Here is a 25,189-nt window from a genome sequence, read left to right as displayed (position 1 = left end):
GTTTGCTTTGTGCTGGTACTGGAGCTTGAACTCAAGGCCTCATTGCTCTCATTTGACTTTTCTGCTTATGGCTAGTATACTATCACTTTAGCTACATCTACAATCCAGCTTTCTTGCCAGTTAATTGGAGATAGTTTCATTGTGATCCTCAGATCTCAGCCTTCTGAAGAGCTGGTATTACAAGTGTGAGCCACTGGGTGACACCACTTTTGTTTTTTTTTCAGTAGTTCATACTAACTGAGCAAAGACGGTTTCATTTGAACATTTCCACACATGTATACAATAGATTCAAATCAACCTCACCCCTTTTATCACTCTCCCCATCCCAATCCCCTTTGTTAAAACATTTGCAACAGATTCCACTCCTGGGCATTTATCCAAATGACCACAAACTAGACCACATTAAAGCCACCAGCACAACCATGTCCATTGCAGCATTATCAAAGCCAAGATAGGGAATCAACCCAGATGCCCCTCACTGGTCGAGTGGGTCAAGAAAATGTGGTATATATAGACAATGGAATTCTATGCTTTCATCAGAAAGAATGACATCAGCACATCCACAAGGAAATGGAAAGACTTAGAAAAAATTATTCTAAGCAAAATAAGCCAGAGTCAAATAAACATGGGTTGCATGGTCTCCATTTGTAATAATTGGATGTGCCTATTAATCTATAAGTAAACCCAATGGATAGAAAAAGGCAAAAAATTGCACTTGGACATGATTAATTAAGCAGGACTCTAAACATTCACACAGTGAGACCAAAGGGAAATATTCTTAGGATAGGATCACATTAAGGGCTTAATAAAAGGATGCTTATCAAAATGAACTCCAAGAAATGGAAATAAGAAGTGACAAGAAATGTACTCGTTACCTTGTATATGCGACTATAACCCCTCTGTACAACACCTTGTCAATAAAACTAAGTTTAAAAAAAGAAGTTTTTTATTGTACTGTTTCTTTGTTTTTCCCCTTTTGTTTCTGTTTTTATTTTTGTACCCTTTGTCTTCGTTGAGGGGAAGGGGAAGCACAGAAACTGTGGGACAAATTCAGCAGTGATACTCACTAGATGCTATGTTGAAAATGAACTATACAACTTGAGGGGGGAAGAGTCAGGAGGGAAAAAACTGGGAGAAAAATGAGGGAAGGGTGACAGTGTTCAAAAAGAAGTATACTCATTACCTGACTTATGTAACTGTAGCTCCTCTGTATATCCTTTTTACAATTTAAAAAATTACAACAGGCACAAATAAATTACTTCCACCATATATTTATACTCATTCACCCTGTTTGTTCATCAACTCAATCCCCCAGCATTGGTGCCCACCCTCTCCAACAGTCTGTTTCACTTTCCTGTTAATCTTTTCTTTTTTTTCATTTTAGTGCTCATTAGTTGTACCAAGGAGTTTCACTATGGTATTTCAGATAAGCATATAGCATAGCTTAGAGTAGCCCTCCATTGATTTCTCTTCCCGTTTCCCCAATTCCCTATTAGCCAATAGCTTTCACTGAAATTTCTAACTTCATACATAGCTGCATTGAATTTTTAAAGTATTCACCCTTTCTCTTTCTTCTTACTTCCTCCATTCCCCTCATCCTCCTACAAAGTCCCAGTTAGAATCATGTGTGTATGTGTGTACATATGTACATGTACACAAATATTTGCCTTCTATCTAGCTTCCATATGAGTGAAAACATATTTGGCTTTCTGAGTCTGTCTTGTCTTGATTAATATGATGTTATCCAATTCATCCATTTCTCTTCAAATTAAAATGTTTCATTTTGATTTGATTGAGATAGGATCTTGCTAACTTTTTCCCCAGATGGTCTTGAACAGAAATCCTCCTGTCTCTGCCTCCTAGGTAGCAGGGATCACAAGTGTGATCCACCATGTCCAGCCCAACAGTTCTTTAAAACTGAGGTAAATCTGAAAGAAATCCTACTTGAGAATAAGATCATCACAGAAAAATGCAGAGAGGAAAGGGAGGCTCAAAGTCCTAATGAAATCATATGATCACTAGAGTCCAGTAATGCCTGCAAAGACTTTTTTGCATTCAGACCTAGCATTTACATGAGCTACTATAATCCCTTTGTTCAAGCTAGTATGAACTGGATTTCTTTATTTATTACTGGAAGAATACAACATAGTAGTATCTATCAATATCTTAATATCAATAGTTAATTTTATGTGACAATTATAGCAAGATACCTGCTAAAACATAATTTGTCAATAACCTACACACTGAATAAGATTGAGCAATCTACTGAAGCCCAATAGAACAACAACAACAAAAAGCAGAAGAAGCATTTGTTTTCTCCTAAGCTACACTATCTTCTCCTATTCTTGAGATCAGAAATCCTGCTCTTTAGCCTTCACACTCAGGAATTTAAACCAGTTCACCAATCAGATCCTAGGCAGAGTTTCACCACTGTTTCTCTGGTTCACAGATCTTCTGACCTAGACTGCATTATAATACTTGTTTACTTGGTTCTCTATCTTTAACGATGAGACTTTCCAGTCTCTATAATCACATTTCCCTTAGGAAATTCCACGTGTGTGTGTGTGTGTGTGTCAAATTGGTTCTATTTCTCTAGAAAGCCTTCATGTTAACATATTTTATGAACCAGCAATTTCACTACTAAAATCATGCTACTGAAACGCTCATACTTGTACACTGAGAACCATGTTTACTAAGCACTACTTTTAATAGCAAAACTTTACCTAGAAAAATGTCCATTTATAGGCAAGTAATTAAGTAAATTATTTTATATGCAGACTATTGCAAAATACTATACAGTAGTGTTTTACTCACAAGAAAATAAGGAGCTGCTGCAGAGTTTTTTGTTTGGTTTGGTTTTGGTTTTTGCCAGTCCTGGGGCTTAAACTCAGGGTCTGAGCACTGTCCCTGGCTTCTTTTTGCTCAAAGCTAGCACTCTTACCACTTGAGCCACAGAGTCACTTCTGGCTTTTTCTATATATATGTGGTGCTAAGGAATCAAACCAAGGGCTTCATGTATACAAGGCGAACACTTTACCACTAGGCCATATTCCTGGTCCCTAGAATTTTGAACAGAATAGTCTGATATCTTTCAAACAGATCATGGGGGGGGGGGTGTATATATCAGAGGGGAAGTGCTTGCCTAGTATACATGAGGCCCTGGGCTTAATCTCCAGAAGCACAAAAAATAAATTTTAAGGATAGGAGAAGAAAAAATAGGGGAGCGTGTTGAAAGGGGTGACATTGATCAAGATGTATTATACTCATAACCTGACTTAGGAACTTGTAATCTCTTTGTATACTCAATAACAAAATTAAATAAACAAATAAATTTCTGATATCATAATGAGTTATGGGTAGAAAACAAAAGCAGAAAACAGATCTGTTAGGATATTATTGCAGCAATCCAGTCAAGAAATAATATAGATTATTGTTAGTTTTCTTGATAGAGGACATTCTTACTGGGGTGAAATGGAATCTCAATGTTGTTTTGATTTGCATTTATTTTATGGCCATTCATAAGGAAATGGAAGGACTTGGAAAAAATTATACTAAGTGAAGTGAACCAGACCCAAAGAAACATGGACTCTATGGTCTTTCCTCATAGGGAATAATTAGCACAGGTTTAGGCTAGTCACAGCAGAGGATCACAAGAGCCTAATAGCTATGCCCCTATGAATGCATAAGATAATGCTAAGTGAAATGAACTCCATGTTATGGAAATGAGTGTTATATCACTGTTGTAATTACTTTCAACATGCCATGTGAAACCATAGCTTCTATTGTTGATGATCTTCTTGTATCCCCTTCCTGTGGTTGTACTCGCACAATCACTGTATCTTATCTGAGTACAATGGAAACTGTATATACTGGTATTAGAACTAGGAAAGTGAAAGGGAATACCAATATAGAGAGACAAAGGATAAAAAGACAAACAACTACAGCAATACTTGCAAAACTGTTTGGTGTAAACCAACTGAACAATTCATGGAGGGAGAGGGAAAAGGGGAGGGGCAGGGGGGAATAAAAGAGGAGATAACAAACAGTACAAGAAATGTACCCAATGCCCAATGAAACTGTAACCTCTCTGTACATCACTTTGACAATAAATAAGAAAAAAAAAAAAGAAATCATCTTTTACCTGGTCAATATTTGTAATTTTAAAGTAAAGAAGGCAGGAGGTAATAAAAAAGAGCTTATATTGTATTAAATAAACTTACACTACATTCTCCTGTTAATGAAGATGAGGTTTGTTACTCAAAGGAAGTGATTGTCCTCTATTAGTAGGAGCAATACATTTTATTTTGATGATTGAAGCAGGGTATATGTTCTGTTAAATGTATGGGAAAAAGTTGTTTAAATTTCTTTGATGAACTTTCAATAAAAATAAAAGACTACAAAGCAGAAAAAAAAAGAAATAATATAGACCAGACAAAGGTATTAAAAGCAGTGAAAAGTAGTCTGATTATGCAGTATATATGGGGATATGTGGTTCACAGATAACAACACCTGTAATCATAAGTATTTTTTGATTGGATGAGGGAGATGAGAAAAAAGGAATGAATTAAGGATGAGCCAGTTTCTGGTCTGAGCAAGAACAACAGTATTTCTATCTTTCAGCTGAAAGCCGACCATTGAGACATTAGAAAATCTGCTTGCTGCCAGTTGATTGTGGCTTAACATCCATAATCCTAGTTATTCAAGAGTCTAAGAACTGATGACTGAGCTTGAAGTTTTGAAGCCAGCCAAGGCAGGAAAGTCCATAAGACTCTTCTCCAATTAACCACCAAAGGAAAGAGAAAATGTGGGATATGGAGCTGTAATGGTAGAGTACTAGACTTGAGGGGGAAAAAAAAAAGCTCAAAGTCACACCAAACAGTCACAGCAGGTTCATCTGGCCATAACTCTTCCTTTTTTTTTTTTCCCCCTGCCAGTCCTGGGGCTTGAACTCCAAGCCTGGGCACTATCCCTGAGCTTCTTTTGCTCAAGGCTAGAGCTCTACCACTTGAGCCACAGTGCCACCCAGGACTTCATGTATGCTAGGCAAGCACTCTACCACTAAGCCACATTCCCAGCCCTGACCATAAGTCTTAATAACTATCCTACACTGCCTTATTTAGTTAAGGATTGTCAACACCTATAATTAATTGTGCTGATTTAACAGTATATTCTGTTGTTTAATATGAACTAATATATAAGCTTACCTATAATTAATTGTGCTGGTTTAACAATATATTCTGTTGTTTAACATGAACTAATAAAAATTAATACAAGCTAGATCACTTATTTGCCAAATAAAAAATATTTGTTTAGCTATATATTCTAATTAGTTTAAAGATATTAAGTGACCTTCACAACAAGAGGTTTAATACTGAATAGCATGGTTAACTGCCACTAAAGATTATTATTAGCCCCAAAGAAGACAAGCTTCGGAGATATGTCAATTATTATACCAAATTTCTAATACAGGAAAGACATGCAAATATATTGTATGCTAAAGTGGAGAAAGAAAGAAACATGTGTGCATATTAAATCTCTAAGAAATCCTTATCAAACTTGAATGCTCTTCTATAGTTTGAGTAAGAAGAACATGTGCTGTTCTCAGAATAGATCTTGATGTAAATTACAGAATCAAACAGGGCCTGGTATGGGTCAAACACCTTAAATCATAGCTGTTCATGAGGTAGAGAAAGGAAAAAGGATTGTAGTCTAAGGCCAACCCAGGCAAAAAAAAAAAGTTAGGGAGATCCTATCTCTAAAAAGAAGCCAGGCATTGTGGCACCCACCAAATGTAATCTAGCCACTCTGAAAAAGGTCGTTGGAGGATCTCAATCCAAGACCAATCTGGGCTACAGCACAACACCCTATCTGAAAGGTAAAGTAAAAAGAGCTGGAGACATGGCTAGGGTTATAGAACACCTGCTTAGCTAGCCTGAGGGCCTAAATTCAAACCCTGTACTTCTAAGACAAAGAAAAGAAAGAAATAAAACCTCTCAAGCCATTTCAGAAATATAGCCTGATTAAAAATAAAATAAAATGAAGCCAGGATGTGGTGACCCATGCCTGTAATCCTAACTACTCAGGAGGCTGAAAAGCCAGTAGTGGAGGTGTGGCTTAAATAGTAGAGTGCTAACCTTGAGCAAAAAAGCTTAGAGAAAGCCCAAGCCCTGAGTTCAAGACTCAGGACTAACCCAAATACATATAACTAATGAAATATAATACAGTAATATAAAATAAATAAGGCCAGAGAGAAATAAGTTCAAACCAAATATTCTCTAGTTTATGACATAACATTTAATAAGTCAACTTCTCTGAACTTTGGTCTTCTCATTAATAAAATAAGGATATATGTAACTGCCTCTAACAGCAATTATGCATATACTAAGTAAATAATGGAAATCAAGCTTCTGGTTTATGTGCCAGATCATAGTGGTTAATCTCCATTAGTGTTCCTCCTATCTCCTTCCTCTCCTAGAGTCCCTTCACATCATGGTGCACTGATCAATATTTAACTGGTTCACCCTGTGGCAAACAGCCAATTTTCGGCACTGGCTGATTTGTCTGGTATCGGTATCACAAATCTTGTCATGGATGATCCAAAGCTATAGCATGAAGTAATTGAAAGCAGAGTTGTAATGATATGTGTAATAGCACACTCTTACTCTCTATTCACTAGTTTTATTTTCTACACAATACTTTTTATATTCTGAAATAATTTTGTTTCATCATAGGTATGTATTCTTTTTCTTCTCTGATAGGAATATAAGCACTATGAAAGCTGGCACTTTGGCATACGCTCTGCCGTATCTTCTACAAAGTCCAAGAAATTGAAAGTCTTCCCAAATTAAGGAAACTGAAAAGTGCTCAAAAGAAGACTAATCCCAACAAAATACTTAACCTCAATCTCAGTAGCACTGTTCCTTTTGTTTAGAAAAAGAAGAACAAATAGGATCAGGAACTACTGGGCTTAAATTCAAACAGTAGACGACTTCTGACACCTCCCCTAGCACAGTCAATAAAAATAAGCCACACAAGCACTTCCACATAAAAGACAATATTTATAGATGTCCAGATGGAGCATTAAACTGACATAATCCAAGGCGGCAATCTTACTATCCTAAACAGATAAGGCAGTTATTTTAGGATTACAGAAAGGGAAACAAATACTACCACGTATTACCACATATTACCACCTTTTTAAAAATTAATCCAGCTTGTAGGCACAGCCTTCCATACCTTGAATTTACTTTACCTGCAAGAATTAACATCCGCAAACATTCTATAGAGTTGTGATAAGCTGCTTCATGGATTGGCATCCATCCCCTGTTATCAGCAACATCCACACACCGGCCCTTTTTGAGCAGTTTCTTTAAGACTTTAACATTGCCCTCCCTGGCAGCAAGTCCAACGGTAGAGCATGTGTTTGAGTAAGCCTCTGTAAAATCCATTCTTTGACCAGCCTACAAAACAAGGTAGAAAGATAATACTGTAGTCAATTAATACTCCTAGAGATTAGTAGATCACAGTAAGACAGTCTAGCATCTCTCAAATAACTACAGAGAAATAGACAGTTGTGCCACAGCCTCAATCATAGTTGAGCCTAAACCTGTCCCTAAAGTTAAGTATTCCTAGGAATATTATTTACAAGTATCAAGAGAATCTTAAATACTTCATCTTTCCTAGTCTGGAAATATTTAACTAGCTCTTTCCAGGTTTCTGCTACTGTTCATACATCACCAAAAAGTACTCTTTGGAACTCTATTGATGAGAGTTGTTAAACACCTCCAGTGATTCCCAAATATATACTGCATTATGCAGAAAGGGTCATTTAAGTATTAGCAATGCTCAACTTCTACATAAAACCTTCTAAAGAAGACCCCAAAACATAACAAGAACAACGAACGAGTAAAAGGTGGTTTACTAAGAAGAATAAAGCAAATGGAGTATTTAAGTAGTTATCCTGGTTTTCCCAACACTGCTAGTCCTTTCCACATGTTAACCACTCAGGTTCTCCATACTTGATAAAATAGGCCCAATGAATGGATGTTCTGAAACCAACAAAGAGCTACCACAAAGAGATGAGCCCAGCTTCCCTACACCAGTCCAGAATGTTCTTTGCAGCAGTACTGCCCTCATTATCATTGTCATCTCCCTTTACAGCTCATTTCAAGTTCCCCTGAAGTCAGAATCCAAGCTGAGTTTAGTTTTGGGAAAGGGAGCTATGGCCCAAAGTGGAGCATTAGCCTTGAGTGAAAAAGCAAAGGGATAAAGAGCAAAGAGACCTGAGTTCCCAAGCCCCAGTACTAGCACACACAAAAAAAAAAAAGAAAAGAAAAGAGAAAAAAAAAACCACGAAAACAACTGTTAATGGTACTGTGAAGCAAGTTGGACTAAGACTCAAGATTTTCAGGGAAACAATTATCTCCTATTGGACATTTTAGTTTTTCTAATCACCATAAGAAGTAGCAATTCAGAATCCAGGCACCAGTGACTTATCATGTAATCCCAGCTACTCAGGAGACTAAGATTGAGGATCTCGGTTCAAAGCCAACACAGGCAGAAAAGTCTCCATGAAACTACTATCTCCAACGAACCACTCAAAAACTGGAAGTGGTGCTGTGGCTCAAGTGATAGAGCACTATCCTTGAGCACAAAGAGTCTCAGGAACATCGCCAAGGCCCTGAGCTCAAGCCCCACAATCAACAAAAAAAAAGGTAGTAATTCAGAAAATGCCAACATGTCTACCTCAATAGAGGCAAAACTTTTCTAGAAACACATTCTAAGTAATTTATCAAAAAACCAAAGACTTCAGAAAAGATGTTAAAATGTATAGAAATTTTCTTATAATAAATTTAAATTTACCATGATTACCTTTAGTGAAGGTGACACTTACTGCAGAAGTTTATTTATAACAAGCCAAACAGGTAATGTTAGCCATTGATTATACTGATTGGATCAAAAAGTCCATTACTAGAGTGAGTATGTTAACTGTCCAATATTTAATTATACAATTGGCAATTTATTTAAACACCAACTAGATGATTAATAGTGGGGAGTATATATAGATGACATTGATATGTCATAAATTCTATCTCAATTTGTTTTCAGTCTCATGGGAATGATTAAATATATGTCACCCATGATAGGAAATGGAAAGTTCTATAAGAGAAGTAAAGATAGAGACATAAAAATTATATAAGAAGTTGTTTCTGCTCAATAAAGAATGAGAGTTGTACCTGACACAACAGGAAGAATTAAAAAATTACTCTTCGATGGGAAGTGTGCCTAGCTGTGAAGTTTGAGATCTTGAACTCAAACCCTGATACCACTGAAGAAAAAAGAGCCTATGGGCAGAAAAGCATCCCTAGCTCTAAGTAAAAGAGTATAATGCTAGCGGTATCATAGTAACTGAGTTCAAATTATACTAAGATCCATTGTAACAAAAACAACATGGTACTTGAACAAAAACAGACATAAGGACTGAAGGAATAGAAGAGAGGACTCAGAAATAAACTCATAGACACCTCATTCTCAAAACCAGTTCCAAAAAAAAATGGGAAAAGATTACCTCTTCAATAAACATTAACTGGGGAAAAATATAATATCATTCACAGAAGTCTGACAATAATTCCCGATCTCTCACCCAGTATAAAAATAAAATCAAGGAACTAGGAATGTGGCTTCGTGGTAGAGTGCTCGTCTAGCATGCAAGAAGCCCTGGGTTCAATTCCTAAGTACCACATAAACAGAAAAGGCCGGAAGTGGTGCTGTGGCTTAAGTGGTAGAGTGCTAGCCTTGAGCAAAAAGAAGCTCAGGGACAGTGCCCAGACCCTGAATTTAAGCCCTAGATCTGGCATCAAAAATAAAAACTCAAGCTGGGAATATGGCCTAGTGGCAAGGGTGCTTGCCTCGCATACATGAAGCCCTGAGTTCGATTCCCCAGCACCACATATATAGAAAACGGCCAGAAGTGGCACTGTGGCTCAAGTGGCAGAGTGCTAGCCTTGAGCAAAAAGAAGCCAGGGACAGTGCTCAGGCCCTGAGTCCAAGCCCAGGACTGGCTAAATAAATAAATAACAAAATAAAAACTCAAAATGGATCAAATATCTCAATGTATAGTAGCTTTATGTCAAACCCTAGCATATGGTCTATTGAACATAAACTATTCATAAGATGTTTCCTTACACAAAAAGGTCTGTGCTCTAGACTGAAAGGGAATTCATAGTCAAGTAAATGTGATATATAAACTTCAACTGAGAGTTGAGTGGTGTGTGGCTCAGTAATAGATTAGTTCCCTAGCATATCTTAAGTTCAGTCCCCAGCACTGCAAAAGAAAAAAAGAAAATCTTCAACTGGATCCTGGATTTGGAGCAGGGAAACTCTACAAAACAATTTTGAGATAATTAAGAAAACCTGGGCTGGAGATATGGCAAGAGTGCTTGCCTGGTGTACATGAGGCCCTGGGTTCAATTCCCCAGCACCACATATACAGAAAATGGCCAGAAGTGGCACTGTGGCTCAAGTGGCAGAGTGCTAGCCTTGAGCAAAAAAGATGCCAGGGACAGTGCTCAGGCCCTGAGTCCAAGCCCCAGGACTGGCCAAAAAAAAAAAAAAAAAGAAAGAAAGAAAACCTGGGGCTGGGAATATGGCCTGGTGGCAAGAGTGCTTGGCCTCCTATACATAAGGCCCTGGGTTTGATTCCTCAGCACCACATATACAGAAAATGGCCAGAAGTGGCGCTGTGGCTCAAGTGGCAGAGTGCTAGCCTTGAGCAAAAAAGAAGCCAAGGACAGTGCTCAGGCCCGAAGTTCACGGCCTAGGGCTGGCCAAAAAAAAGAAAAAAGAAAACCTGAATAAAGAATAGCTATTTGATGAGGCAACTGTTATTTTCTTAGCTATGATAAAGCACTGTGGATATTAGAAGAATGTGTGCTTATTCCTCAAACATTCATGCAGAAGTATCTAGCAATAAAATGCTCAAACACACACAACTCTTTTCAAATGCTTCAGAATTTTTAAAACATTTACATAGAGGGGCTGGGGATATAGCCTAGTGGCAAGAGTGCCTGCCTCGGATACACGAGGCCCTAGGTTCGATTCCCCAGCACCACATATACAGAAAACGGCCAGAAGCGGTGCTGTGGCTCAAGTGGCAGAGTGCTAGCCTTGAGCGGGAAGAAGCCAGGGACAGTGCTCAGGCCCTGAGTCCAAGGCCCAGGACTGGCCAAAAAAAAAAAAAAAAACATTTACATAGAGAGTAAAGGAAAGCAATTGTAATATTAATATTCTAATATTAATCATTGGGTATACATGAAGAATATATGAATGACCATTATACTTTCTAACCTTTCTGTATAGTTCAAAGTTTTTTTTAAGGGGGAGGAGAAAAGTAACAGAAAATAACCATAGCAGGAATAGGAAACTACAACTCAAGAGAAAATATGAAAAATCTGGTTATCCTGAAACTTAAGATTTCCATGTAGCAGTTTCTATAGATTTCCTTTCAAAAATGCTAATAATACTCTGAACCTGAGTGTTTTAGCATTCTCTAATAACACTGGAAATGATTAATAGAAATTCTCAAGGATTTAAAATTTTGGTTAAGGACTCAACACACAGACACAACCATGACAATCCAGGTGAGCTTCCTAAAGAATGCTTTTGAGAAACTGCTCTAACCAGTTGATCCTAACACTTACTAAGATCTTTGGCTCATGAACGCTATAGAGTTTCTCCCCAAAAGAGCTACATGTACCCCAATTTTGTACACAATTTCAGTATGTTCCGCAGCTCATTTCTCTGAAGCCTGCTATGAGCTTTAGAAAAGTGCTTTAGCCTTGTTCTTTCCTAAATGAGCTACTGAGAGCACTAAAATATACATGGTTGTTCTTAGCATAAAATTTAACTGGGTAAACAATTTGCACTGGAATAACAGTTGCTTTTTCGTTTTTTGGTTTTTTTGTTTTGTTTTTACCAGTCGTGGACGCTCGAACTCAGGGCCTGAGTACTGTCCCTGGCTTCTTTTTGCTCAAGGTTAGCACTCTACCACTTGAGCCACAGTGCCACTTCTGGCTTTTTCCATATTTGTGGTACTGAGGAATAGAACCCAGGGTTTCATGTACACGAGGCAAGCACTCAACAACCACTAGGCCATATTCCCAGCCCAACAGTTGCTTTTTCACAGGCATAAGACCTTTACTGTTAATTTTATTTTATCTGAAAGGCAAACGATCGATTGTGTGAAATATATATTAATTCCAGCTTCCGCTCCTCTGGCTGCTGTTACACGCACGGGTATCCAATTTTCAAAGCACAAAATGTCTTTCTCCTCGTTGAGTGTGATGCCGGAGTGACCTACCTAAACTAATGCAGTCCAGACTAGCCAAGACTCCGATGCTTACCTTTCCCGACCCTCCCTGTTCAGGTGGGGGAAAAAAGTTTCAATTTGGAGTCACAGCCCTTCGAAAGGGATTGTAGGAATTGTAGTCCTCTGCACGGGCACACTAGGGGAAGTTTACCGATTTACCGAGGCTGCGGAGAAGTCAGCTAATTGGTTCTCAGAAAGTAAACGATCCTTTCAAACAAGGAAATGAAGCAATGCTGACAGAACTGGAGTGGGAAACGTTCCTGGACTACAGCCCCAGTATGCTTTGCGCCCCGAGCAGCGCAGTCATCGCGCCTGCGCCCCGAGCAGCCGGTTAAGTACGTCGGGGAGGCTGCAGTCCCGGCGGCGGAGTTGGCCACCGCGGGACCCAGGAGCTCCAAAAAGATGTGGGTGTTTGGTTACGGGTCCCTGATCTGGAAGGTGGACTTCCCCTACCAGGACAAGCTGGTTGGGTACATCACAGACTACAGCAGGCGCTTCTGGCAAGGCAGCACTGACCACCGCGGGGTCCCGGGCAAGGTAAGACGCCCGCAAGGTCCCCACGCTACCCACCGTGCCGCTCCCCAATTCCTGGCCCACCTGTAGGAGACCCGCACCCCAAGGCTTCCCTGAGGCCACATACAGTTAATAAGCCTGCATCTTCCTCAGCCCCCACCTCTGTCCCAGACGTGGGCACCCCCCTAAAACCGCTGAAGATGTTGCTGGTTAAGTTTCTAGAGGCGGCAAAACCCGCGGCCACAAACACACCAGCTTTGACCACTACTGAAAAAATGGGGGAGAGGGGGTGAATTTTCACGCCACCACGAAAATGCAATAGTAAAAGTCAACCTGAAAAGTTAAAATGGCTAAATGTGCTGACATTTCTGCATTTGTCCAGACTCCTGGTTTACATTTAAACACACTTGTAGTTTCTAGTTTCTTTATGTCTTTCCAACAATTTTATTAAATGACGCCTAATATCACAGAGGAATTAGTTTTCAAAATTATCTCTGGTTATTAACTTATTTTGATTATTTTGGTTGTCAGGTACTAGCAAAGTTAACTTAGTTATTATATGAATAGCAACCCTAAATCAGCATTATTTTAATATTCCTCAGTAGTTCTAAATTACAAATGTTTAATATAAACTATTGGACCTGTTTTTCTCTAAATCATACACTGTATTACTTTAAATACAGAGACATTCATTTCTATATATGTATTCTGAGAATTAGTAGCAGCTAAATGCCCATGCAAATCAGCCTTGTATTGGCTAATCCCTGAAGAAAACTAAATTTGGGGTAACTATTAACTGATAATTGGGACACTTGTTTTGATTAACCTCCTAATGTATGGGGAATAAAACATTTCTGTTGCTTATTCTCTAAAATATTTTTGAAAATTTATGTGAACTTGATTGCTGTTTTTAAACAAGAAATTATATTGACTCAAAAATCACAGTATCTAAAATACTGGAAATCAGTTCTAGAAATACAGCTGTGGAAAGGAGGCGAGATCAAGGTTCAAATAGTATGCACATGGGATTGAAATAATGAGGAAAAAAATCTGAGTTAGAAACCATTCTACCTCAACTAGAGTTAGCCAATAAGAATTTAATTCTAGCCAGGCGCTGGTGGCTCAGACCTAATCCTAGCTATCCTAATCAGGAGGCTGAGTTCCAAGGATCATGGTTCAAAGCCAGCCTGGGAAAGTGAAGTCCATGAGACTCTTGCCTCCAATTAACCACTCAAACACCTGGAAGTAGAGCAATGACTCAAAGTGGTATTGCTAGCCTTGAACAAAAGAGCTGAGGGACAGCATACAAGCCTTGAGTTCAAGCCCCATGACCAACCAAAACAAAAAAAAAAAAAACTAAGCAAAATAAAATACCTTTTGAGTTTCATTTAAATTGCCATTGAGGGCTGGGAATGTGGCCTAGTGGCAAGAGTGCTTGCCTCCTACACATGAAGCTCTCTGTTCGATTCCCCAGCACCACATATATGGAAAACGGCCAGAAGTGGCATTGTGGCTCAAGTGGCAGAGTGATAGCCTTGAGTGGGAAGAAGCCAGGGACAGTGCTCAGGCCCTGAGTCCAAGGCCCAGGACTGACCAAAAATAAAAAAATAAATTAATTAATTAAATTAAATTGCCATTGAAGAGAAAGCCTAGGCTCCCACTTTAATAAACAAGTATTTATACATATGTGGTTATGATAGCATATTTTACAACCCAATACACACAATGTGTGTTACACAGCACATCAGGATATGTATACTGTCAGACAGACTGATGATTTTTTAAAGTCTCAATCATTACAGTAGTTCATTCTTTAAAAGAAAGCAAGACCTTTGTATACTATGTAAAAGACAATTATGGGAATGAAAGGAGAAAGGAACTATAAAAAGCCAGCATCTCTTTGTAGTTAAGTTATTGAAATATAAGAAGGGAAAGGTGAAGGAAGAGAATTGCACTGCCAACAGTTTTAAACCTTTTACTTTAGAAATACATGCTAGTAGTAACTTAAAGGAAAATCCAAGTACTAAACATCTTTTAAGTATGGCATTCTAGTTAAGGAAGAAGAAAAAAAAAAACCTAGCTGGGCACAGTGGCTCATACCTGTAATCCTACCTACTCAGAAAGCTGAGTAGTGGAGCAGAAAGCCAAAAGTAGAGGTGTGGCTCAAGTAGTAGAATGTCAATCTTAAGCAAAAAATGGCAAGAACGCAAGGTCCAACAGAAGTGCCCCCCCCCTGCAAAAAAAAAAAAAAAGAAATTATTAAGAGCCCTTCTCAGTCCATAGCTGGGCACAGTGCTTCCTGCCTGAAATCCTAATTACATTGGAGACAAAGGTAAAGAGGATAATGGTGCACCATCTCAGTGGAAGATTCAGAGCATGGCGGTGTGCACCTGCTATCCCAGCTACTACAGGAATAAGAAAACAGGATGATCAAGATACAGACACAAGATAAGCCACCCTGCCTCAAAATAATCAGTGCAAAAAAAGAATTCAAGAGTGTTCAGTGGACAGAGTACCAGTGGCTCACACCTGTAATCCTAGCTACTCAGGAGGCTGAGATCTGAGGATCGTAGATCGAAGCCACCCAGGGCAAGAAAATTCATGAGCCTGTTTTTGTTTTTTTCTTTTTTTGTTGCCAATCCTAGGGCCTGAACTCAGGTCCTAGGTGCTGTCCTTGAGCTTTTGTGTTCAAGGCTAGTGCTTTACCACTTTAAGCCACAGCACCATTTCTAGCTTTTTTTTGGCGGGGGGAGGTACTTAATTGGACTTATGAGTCTCATGAACTTTATTGTCCAGGGTGGCTTTGAACCATAATCCTCAGATCTCAGCCTCTGAGCAGCTAGAATTACGGGCATAAACCACTGATGCCTGACCCAAAAGACTTTTATTTCCAATTATCTACAAAAAAAAAACAACACAGAAGTGGAGCTGTGGCTGACATAGTAGAGTGCTAGCCTTGAGCAAAAAAAGCTTACCAACTGTGCCCAGACCCTGAATTCAAGCCCCAGAACCAGCATGAGGAAAAAACAAAAACACTGGGATCAGTGGCAAAGTCCCTGCCTAGCAAGTGTGTGACCTTGAGTTCAAACCAAGTACCACCAAAAAAGAAAAAAACACATATTTTTACTTCTTTTTTTTTTAATGGTACTGGGGATCAAACCTGCCTGCTAGGCAAGCACCTTGTCACTGAGCTACACCCCAGCCCTACTTCTATTTTTATTAAAGTGGATTTGGATCACCAGCCTATGTAAATGTTACTTATCCAACAAAACAACAGAAGGCTTTAGAAACATCAACTTCAGATAATTAGGACACTAATCAGGTTTTTCACAACAGCCTGTACCCCAGTAAGTCATCAGAAAAGCCTCATGTTTACTACACGGAAATGCAAAATGTTAGTCTCATTTCCACATAGTGCAGTGGGCAAAATACTTAACCTACTCGATTTATCAAATTATGCTTGCTTTATAGCTTCGTTAACCCTAAGCTTAATTAACCATCAACTTATTGCAAAACTGCCAGTTTCTCACTAAAATAAGCATCTTATTTAAGTGAAGGCTTTTCCTACAAGTAGAATATGTTACAAGTTAATGGAAAGGAAAAATGTTTAATATTACACAATTGGGAACATTTACTAAATAAACTTTTCCAGACAGAAACATTACTCATTGAAAGCACCCATCTGACTCATTTTATATCCTCCAATCCCATTCAGCTTAGAAAAACCTTTCCTAAGTATCATGGCCTTTCATGAGTATCAGTGAGAGTTTAGGTGGAGCTACTAAATCTGCCTGGAGAATGAGCCAAAACTTTATGGAGGAAATGGCCTGATATGCCAGGTAAACAAAGAGGGTGGGACTACACATACTACATTAGTATATTCAAAGATAGAAATGTTTGTAGGAGTTAAGTCATTTAGTACATCTTGGAGGGGAAAGTGTGAAGATATGAAGATTGTAGTTATGCTAGGGAATTTTCATTTTACCCTGTACACTATCACATATTAAAATTTATAATCCAGGTAGTCATTCTGAACCCAGCAGAAAATAGACTAGAAAGAAGCAAATTAAGAGACAAAGGCAGAGCTCCAAGAGGTGAGTAAAGGATAAAAAGGAACCAGACTGAAGGCACTCAGCAGACAGAACTAAGTCAGAAAGCTCATGCCTATAAATCCTAGCTTTTTAGGAGGCCAATGTCTGAGGTCGTGATTCAAATCCAGCTTCAGAAAAGTCTGCAAGATGCATGCATGTGCGTGTGTGTCCATGTGTCCGTAAGTCCTAGGGGGTTGAACTCATGGCCTGGGCTCTGTCCCTGATCTATTTTGCTCAAGGCTAGCACTCTACCACTTGAGCCACAGCACCACTTCTGGCCTTGTAGTTTTAGTGAAATTAAGACTCTTACAGTACAACTGGCTATGGTGGTGCATGCTGTAATCAACAAGGAGGATAAGGCAGGAGGATCACAAGTTCGAGACCAGCCAGGGCTACAGCTTTTTGACTGGGCCCGGCGCTGTGGCTCAAGTGGTAGAGCGCTAGCCTTGAGCTGAAGGGACACTGTCCAGGCCCAAAGTTCAAACCCCAAGACCAACAAAATAAAGTCTTACAGCCTTTTCTACCCAACCTGGCTCCTCAGACATCAGCCTCCAGAGTACCTAGGATTACAGGCCTTAGCCACTGGTGCCTGGCAAAAATAAGCAGTTTTAAAAGTGTTTCTTAGAGCAAGCAGGTTTTATTCCATCAACAATGAGTTGATAATAATGCTCACTTGTTTACTGAACTTTAATTCAGTATTTTTTTAACCTTTTTCAAAACAGCCTGGAAGAGTCGTGACTCTTGTTGAAGATCCTGGGGTATGATATAATTGTTCTTCTTTACATAGGATTTATTGTTCAGGGATTGTTACTTTTTTGTTTTTCATTTTTAACCAATGAAATTTTACTGTCAGTACGTCACCAGACAATTTGCACTACACTAAATCTAGAACTCTTTTCTGTACTTGTTATGAGGGCTTTCACTTTGCTTATCATATTTGAGGGAAATGAGGCCAGTGGGAAATGTTAGAATATAGAGTGTAAGGTAGCAAAAAATTACAACAAAATGACATGTAGTCTTATTGTGTGTTTTTAAAAATGTGTTTATTAAGAATTAATGGAGAGATGGGAGTGTGAGTTAGAGGTAGAGTGCTTGCCTAGAGCATGCATGAAGCCCTGGGTTCAATTCCTCAGCACCACAAAAACAGAAAAAGCCAGAAGTAGCACTATGGCTCAAGTGGTAGAGTGCTAGCCTTGAGCAAAAAGAAGCCAGGGACAGTGCTCAGGCCCTGAGTTCCAGGGCTGGCAAAAAAAAAAAAAAAGAAGAAGAAGGAAGAAGGAAGAAGAAGAAGAAGAAGAAGAGGAGGAGGAGGAGGAGGAGAAAGAAGAAGAAGAAGAAAAGAAAGAAGAATTAATGGATAGCTCCCATATAGACAAACTACCACCAAAACTCGTCAGACCCTGAAAGCTCTCTTCACATTGGCTAGGAATCTTATTATTCTCATTAAAAAAAAAAAAAAAAAAAACTTAAGTAATTCTCTTTCCACACTGCCTAATGTTATATAAAGCACTGTGTTTCTTTCACAGGTGTGGAGTACCAGAACTCTATTTTGGGGGGGGGGGGGGGGCGGGGGGAGCAGTCGTGGGCCTTGGACTCCGGGCCTGAGCACTGTCCCTGGCTTCCTTTTGTTCAAGGCTAGTACTCTGCCACTTGAGCCACAGCGCCACTTCTGGCCGTTTTCTATATATGTGGTGCTGAGGAATTGAACCCAGGGCCTCAAGCATTCTTGCCACTAGGCCATATTCCCAGCCCTACCTGAACTCTTACTAAACTGGCTTCTGTTTCTTAAACATTTTAGTTATTTTTGTTGATATATAGATTTCCATTTTTATCTTGTGAAATTGAAGGTTTAGCTTTGGGAAAAACTTTGTATGAAAATCAAGCAGTGCCAGAAACAGGAGTGCTCTCTGTAATCTTAGTACTCTCTGAGGCAAGAGAATGGCAAGTTAAGAGACTAGCCAGGCTACACACCAAGATCCTGTCTCAAAAAAAAATAATAATAAAGGAAGATAGTAATAACAGAGTATAAGATTAGTAATAGTGTAAATTTAAAATGCTTTCAAGAATTTACAAAAAAATATCAATAGAGCTTCAAGTGGACACTGATGGCTCACACCTGTAATCCTAGCTACTCAGGAGGCTGAGATTAGAGAGTGGTGGTTAGAAGCCAGCCAGGGCAGGAAAGTAAGTCCTAGGACTCCAATAAATTACAAAAATAGCTGGACGTGGAGCCGTGGCTCAAGTGCTAGCCTTGAGCAAAAGAAGCTCAGAAGCTCAGAAGCTCAGGAGCTCAGGGAGCTCAGGAGCTCAGGGTTCAATTCCTCAGCACCACATATATAGAAAAAAGCCGGAAGTGGAGCTGTGGCTCAAGTGGCAGAATGCTAGCCTTGAGCGAAAAGAAGCCAAGGACAGTGCTCAGGCCCTGAGTCCATGACCCAGGACTGGCAACAAAAACAAAACAAAATAAAGACTTCCTTTATTGCTTAGTATAGTACATACCTCTTCAGTGCATCTTAAGTGAGGCAAACTTAAAATTGCCTTCTAAGACCACACAATGTTATCTTCAGTCATAGCGTATCTTCACCTATTCTGACTAGCCTTGTAAACACTAATTAGTATATTTTCATTTTTCAACAGGGTTGTGTATGGGGTGTTGCTTATAAACTGCCAGTAGGAAAAGAAGAAGAAGTAAAAACATACCTTGACTTCAGAGAGAAAGGAGGCTACAGAACCATAACAGTGATCTTTTATCCAAAAGATCCCACAACAAAACCATTCAGTGTGTTGCTATATATTGGGACCTGTGATAATCCTAATTATCTTGGTCCTGCACCTCTGGAAGACATTGCTGAACAAATTTTTAATGCAGCTGGCCCAAGTGGAAGAAATACAGAATATCTTTTTGAACTTGCAAATTCCATTAGAAACCTTGTGCCAGAAGATGCAGATGAACATCTTTTCTCTTTGGAAAAATTAGTAAAAGAACGTTTAGAAGAAAAATAGAACCTCATTTACTTACCAAGACCTAGTCATCGACTTTTCCAAATTAGCTGAGCTTTTAGTATTCAGAGAGTAATTTAAGTGCATTATGGCAATGTGTTTTGAAAATTTGTAAACTACATGAAGATACTATTTTTAATGGTGTAGTCAGGATATCAACAAATTTATAGTTTAACTGCAAGTGTCCAGAAACATACATTCAGAAGACTGAAGAATATAGAAAGGAGAAATTCAAGTCTTAATAGCATAATGATTTCCTAACTATACGATATTGAGCACTTGCTCATCAGAATTGAGTTCTTTAGAAATAATCTCAATTCAGTTCTTGTTTTTATCAGAGTAAAAAGAATCCTATTGTTTCATCTCACAATACTATTTTAATGTTATAGAGAAGTAAACCAAAGTAAATACAATAAAATTACACCTTCAATATATTCCTATAAAATCATTCTGTAACCATGATTTAAAATATGCAAGCTTAAAATAATGTGTGATTCAAAATACACAGTAATAGAGATAAAATTTGAGCCTTAATTGTGTGTTTCTTTATTATTCAGGAATTAAATGACTCGAATTCAGCGAATTCAGGCCAAAAGAAATTGACTTTTTAGCTGGATATGGTGGTATTCATCTATATTCAATCACACCTACAAATGGAGACAGGAGGATCTTAGGCCAGCCTGGAATACATAGCAATTCCCTGTCTCAAAAATTAAAAAATAGGGCTGGGGATATAGCCTAGTGGCAAGAATGCCTGCCTCGGATACACGAGGCCCTAGGTTCGATTCCCCAGCACCACATATACAGAAAACGGCCAGAAGCGGCGCTGTGGCTCAAGTGGCAGAGTGCTAGCCTTGAGCGGGAAGAAGCCAGGGACGGTGCTCGGGCCCTGAGCCCAAGGCCCAGGACTGGCCCAAAAAAATAAATAAATAAAAAATAAACTTGCTTTTTGAATATAAGATTCTTTGGAATTATAATGTGTTACGTATCTATGAAAAAAATGCATTTTACTCATAGAAAAAGTCATTAAAGAACTCAAATTACTAAGTACACAAATCACATCCACTAACGTCATTCACTTAGTATTTATTTTATAGTGAAACTGAAAAATAAAGGCTTTCTGATAGTTACAGATTAGTAGAAACATATACAAGTTATACTTGAAACGGTTTTGGGGTTTGAATTTGTTAAAGTGGCATCACTTGATTATTTACTACACATTTTTCTTTACCACTTGGCACCTATCTAAGAGTATCAACTGTGTATGTTGCTGCTAGTCAAGTGGGAAACTAATACTATGTTAACTCCAGTAGAAACAACATTGATTCACATTATAGCTGATTTCTGTAATTCATCTTCGTGTGTGGGTTTGGTAATTCATATTATTCATGTAAGTTTTTTCTTTTTCCTCTTCTTTTTTTGCCAGTCCTGGGACTTGAACTCTGGGCCTGGGGTGCTATTCCTGAGCTTCTCTGTGCTCAAAGCTAGCACTCTACCACTTAAGCCACAGTGCCACTTCCAGCTTTTTCTGTTTGTGTGGTACTGAGGAATCGAACCCAAGGCTTCATGCATGCCAGACAAGCACTCTACTACCAAGCCACATTCCCAGCCCTTGTTTTTGCTTTTTTAAGTAAGTTCTTTACTTAGTAAATTGCTCAGCTATGTAATTATTTTTAAGTATTTTCTGGAATTTTAAATATTGTTTTCCAGGCAACATTTCAGTTATATCTCCTAAGGATGTGCTACTCCTCCAAGCTTGCTTCCATAATAACCAGCAGACAGCTATACATCTAACTAGCAGCACAGACCCAGGTCTGTGATCTAATGCCTAAGATCTTTCCACTGTGTGTTTTAAGACAGTCCACTTAACTATTTTCACTACCCTGCAACTTTTCTCCAGGAAGTAAATTAATGTCTTTGTATAATAAAGCAGTATGTAACTTGTTACACGATGTTAAGAGTTCGTTGAGTGTAGTGTCACATGTCTGTAATGCCCTTAGGAGGCTAACGCAGGAGGATGGATCTTAAGATCAAGGTTCTCAAGTTTGGGAATTGAACCCCCCCACACCAAAAAAAGGTTACACTTTGACAGCTATGTATCTGTTACTACAAATGAGTCTATAGTTATACCAGAACAGTATGAAATGCACATAAAAATGAACTATTTACATCTGGGCACTGCACACCTGAAATCCTAGCTACACAGGAAGCTGAAACCTTAGGCTCAAAGTTCAAAGCCAAGTTGGGCAGGAAAATTCATGAGACTTTTGTCTCAAATTGACCACCAAAAAGCTGGAAGTAGAGCTATAGCTCAAGTTGTAGAGTGCTAGCTCTGAGCAAAAACAAAACTAAGAAACAGTACCCAGGTCCTGAGTTCAAGTCCTAGTACTGGCACAAAAAATGTATTAGTGATTATACTAAAACAAAAGCTAAATAAGTCTAAACTGCTTTACCATTATTACTCTAATTTAAAAGTATCTGTATAGGGGCTGGGGATATGGCCTAGTGGCAAGAGTGCTTGCCTTGTATACATGAGGCCCTGGGTTCGATTCCCCAGCACCGCATATACAGAAAACGGCATATACAGAAAACGGCCAGAAGTGGCGCTGTGGCTCAAGTGGCAGAGTGCTAGCCTTGAGCAAAAAGAAGCCAGGGACAGTGCTCAGGCCCTGAGTTCAAGACCCAGGACTAGCTAAAAAAAAAAAAAAGTATCTGTATAATTTCTCACTAGACTTATGAGAAACCAAGGGCGGAAACCCATTTACTTGTTATTTTACCAATCTCAATGTTTTGTCACATTCAACACCAACAGATGCTAAATATCACTAATAAATGCCAGGAGAGGTAGCAAACACCTGTACCCACCATGTGGGAGCATTTGTAAGATCACCATTTGAGGTCAGCTCAGATAAAAAGTTACTGAGACACCCATCTCAACCAATATATTTTTTTTTTTTTTGGCCAGTCCTGGGCCTTGGACTCAGGGCCTGAGCACTGTCCCTGGCTTCTTCCCGCTCAAGGCTAGCACTCTGCCACTTGAGCCACAGCGCCACTTCTAGCCATTTTCTGTATATGTGGTGCTGGGGAATCGAACCTAGGGCCTCGTGTATCCGAGGCAGGCACTCTTGCCACTAGGCTATATCCCCAGCCCTCAACCAATATTGAATGTGGTGTAGTGTATACCTATCTAGGTACAAGGAAAGCTACAGGTAGGATCAGAACAGGAGATTAGGTAATATGCAGACTTAATGTGAGACCCTATCTGAAAAATACCTAATGCAAAAAAACAAGAATTGGAAGTGTGACACAGAGCAACAGTGACACTCTTCCAAGCATAAGTTCAAAATCCGAATGCTAACAAAAAATAAAGTGCTAATGAATAACACCTCAATTCTAATGCAAAGCAGTTTTGATACTGTGACTTCATGTTATGAGAAAATATAGACGAAAAATGGACTGTTTTCTTTTTTGCCAGTCCTAGGGCTGGAACTGAGGGCCTGAGCACTGTCCCTGAGCTTCTTTTTGTTCAAGGCTAGCACTTTACCACTTGAGCCACAGCGCCATTTCTGGTTTTTTCTATGCATGTGGTGCTGAAGATTCGAACCCAGGGCTTCATGTGTACGAGGCAAGCACTTTACCAATAGGCCATACCTCCAGCCCAAAAAATGGACTGTTTTTTTCACTCAAATTTGGGGGACAAGAAGAGGGAAGGCAGGTTTATTTTATTTTATTATTAATTTTTGTTTATGTGGAACTGAGGAATTGAACCCAGGCTAGGCAAGCGCTCTACCACTATGCCACATTCGCAGCTAGAAAGGTAGTTTTTAAACAAATTTAACACACTAGCTTCCCTCACCTCCCAGGAAGAGAAGAGACTTACTATGGTCAACACTGCATAATCTATTAAACTAGAGATTAAAAACAGTATCATTTTTGGTTTTTTAAAAGAGCGCGCGCGAAGGAACCAAAACTTCTTGCCTGATTTTTTGGAATGCAATTTCGGCCACCATGCTATTTCCAGCTTTTCTGTCAAACTACTGACACCTGCCCGCCAACACGCACACACGCACACACAGAACCAAAACTTTTTGCCTGATTTTTTGGAATGCAATTTCGGCCTGACACCTGCACACACACACACACACACACACACACACACACACACACGGAACCAAAACTGTACACACACGGAACCAAAACTTTTTGCCTGATTTTTTGGAATGCAATTTCGGCCTGACACCTGCACACACACACACACACACACACACACGGAACCAAAACCTGACACCTGCACACACACACACACACACGGAACCAAAACTTTTTGCCTGATTTTTTGGAATGCAATTTCGGCCACCACGCTATTTCCAGCTTTTCGGTCAAACTACTGACACCTGCCCGCCAACCACGCTATTTCCTGACACCTGCCCGCCAAAACACACACACACACACACACACACACACACACACACACAGCTTTTCTGTCAAATTACTGACACCTGCCCGCCAAAACACACACACACACACACACACACACACACACACACACACACACAGCTTTTCTGTCAAATTACTGACACCTGCCCGCCAACCACGCTATTTCCTGACACGTGCCCGCCAAAACACACACACACCTACCTTCAAGGCAGGCGCTGGGAATGGAGCTGCCCACCCCTGGAGTCTTCATCCAAGCCGACGTGGGAAGCCCATGGGACTCTGGAGCCTGGGACCGCAGGTCCTCGTCCAAGTTTTCCCTAACCTGAGGCAGCAGGACCAAGACGCCGCGAGCGGGCAGCAGAAGCAGAGAGATGAAGTACACGCAGGGCAGTGGGGAACACAGCCACTTTCACCACCGCCTAGAATTTACCCAAGGACTAGCACCGACTCGGCTCACGCTTGCCGCCACCGTCGCCGCCACCGCCGCCGCCGTCGCCGTGCGGGCCCGGCCGCCACCCACCCACCTACGACGCGCGCGAGGAGCGACCCGAAGCGGCTAGCGCCACCGGAACTCACCGGCTTCGCCGTGCGGCCACTTCTCCGAGGGAAAGGCGGGTCTCCAGGTCCCCCAAATAAAGTCCCTCTCCGGCGTCGGGTGCCAGAAGAACGCCGCTTCCGAGCCCGCCTCAGAGCTGAGGTAGTAGAAAATACAGAAATGCGACGGTCTCCGGCTTCCGTAGGCGCGCTGCCCCGTGACCCCGGATGTTGATATGCCGCCTAA

At 39.9% G+C, this 25,189-nt stretch overlaps 2 protein-coding genes across 6 annotated transcripts in view; one reads left to right on the top strand and one right to left on the bottom strand.

Annotated features, from left to right (window-relative positions):
* Positions 1-25,135, bottom strand: part of Asb3 (ankyrin repeat and SOCS box containing 3) — a 98,219-nt gene extending 73,084 nt beyond the window's left edge. Inside the window, exons 1-2 of one of the 4 annotated variants that reach the window (XM_048352943.1) lie at positions 24,985-25,135; positions 7,253-7,460 (exon numbers count right to left, since the gene is read on the bottom strand). In XM_048352943.1, the coding sequence (XP_048208900.1) occupies positions 7,253-7,448 (196 nt within the window). In that variant the 5' untranslated portion in view covers positions 7,449-7,460; positions 24,985-25,135. Of the gene's footprint in view, positions 1-7,252; positions 7,461-12,518; positions 12,584-24,984 lie in introns of those variants that run through there. The other 3 variants (XM_048352940.1, XM_048352941.1, XM_048352942.1) reach the window with 3 other exon arrangements.
* Chac2 (ChaC glutathione specific gamma-glutamylcyclotransferase 2) lies at positions 12,743-20,487 on the top strand. 2 transcript variants are annotated; one of them, XM_048352946.1, is made up of 3 exons: positions 12,743-12,904; positions 17,694-17,729; positions 19,609-20,487. In XM_048352946.1, exons 1-3 carry the CDS (start codon positions 12,770-12,772, stop codon positions 19,972-19,974), a joined length of 537 nt encoding a protein of 178 aa, XP_048208903.1. In that variant the 5' UTR covers positions 12,743-12,769; the 3' UTR covers positions 19,975-20,487. The 2 variants fall into 2 exon arrangements, with proteins under 2 accessions (XP_048208903.1, XP_048208904.1); XM_048352947.1 differs by lacking the exon at positions 17,694-17,729.
* Positions 25,136-25,189: the final 54 nt, after the last annotated feature.

The sequence above is a fragment of the Perognathus longimembris genome, chromosome 8 (genome assembly GCF_023159225.1).
Source record: "Perognathus longimembris pacificus isolate PPM17 chromosome 8, ASM2315922v1, whole genome shotgun sequence".
Classification (NCBI taxonomy): Eukaryota; Metazoa; Chordata; class Mammalia; order Rodentia; family Heteromyidae; genus Perognathus; species Perognathus longimembris.
This window is presented reverse-complemented; position numbering and strand designations above follow the sequence as displayed.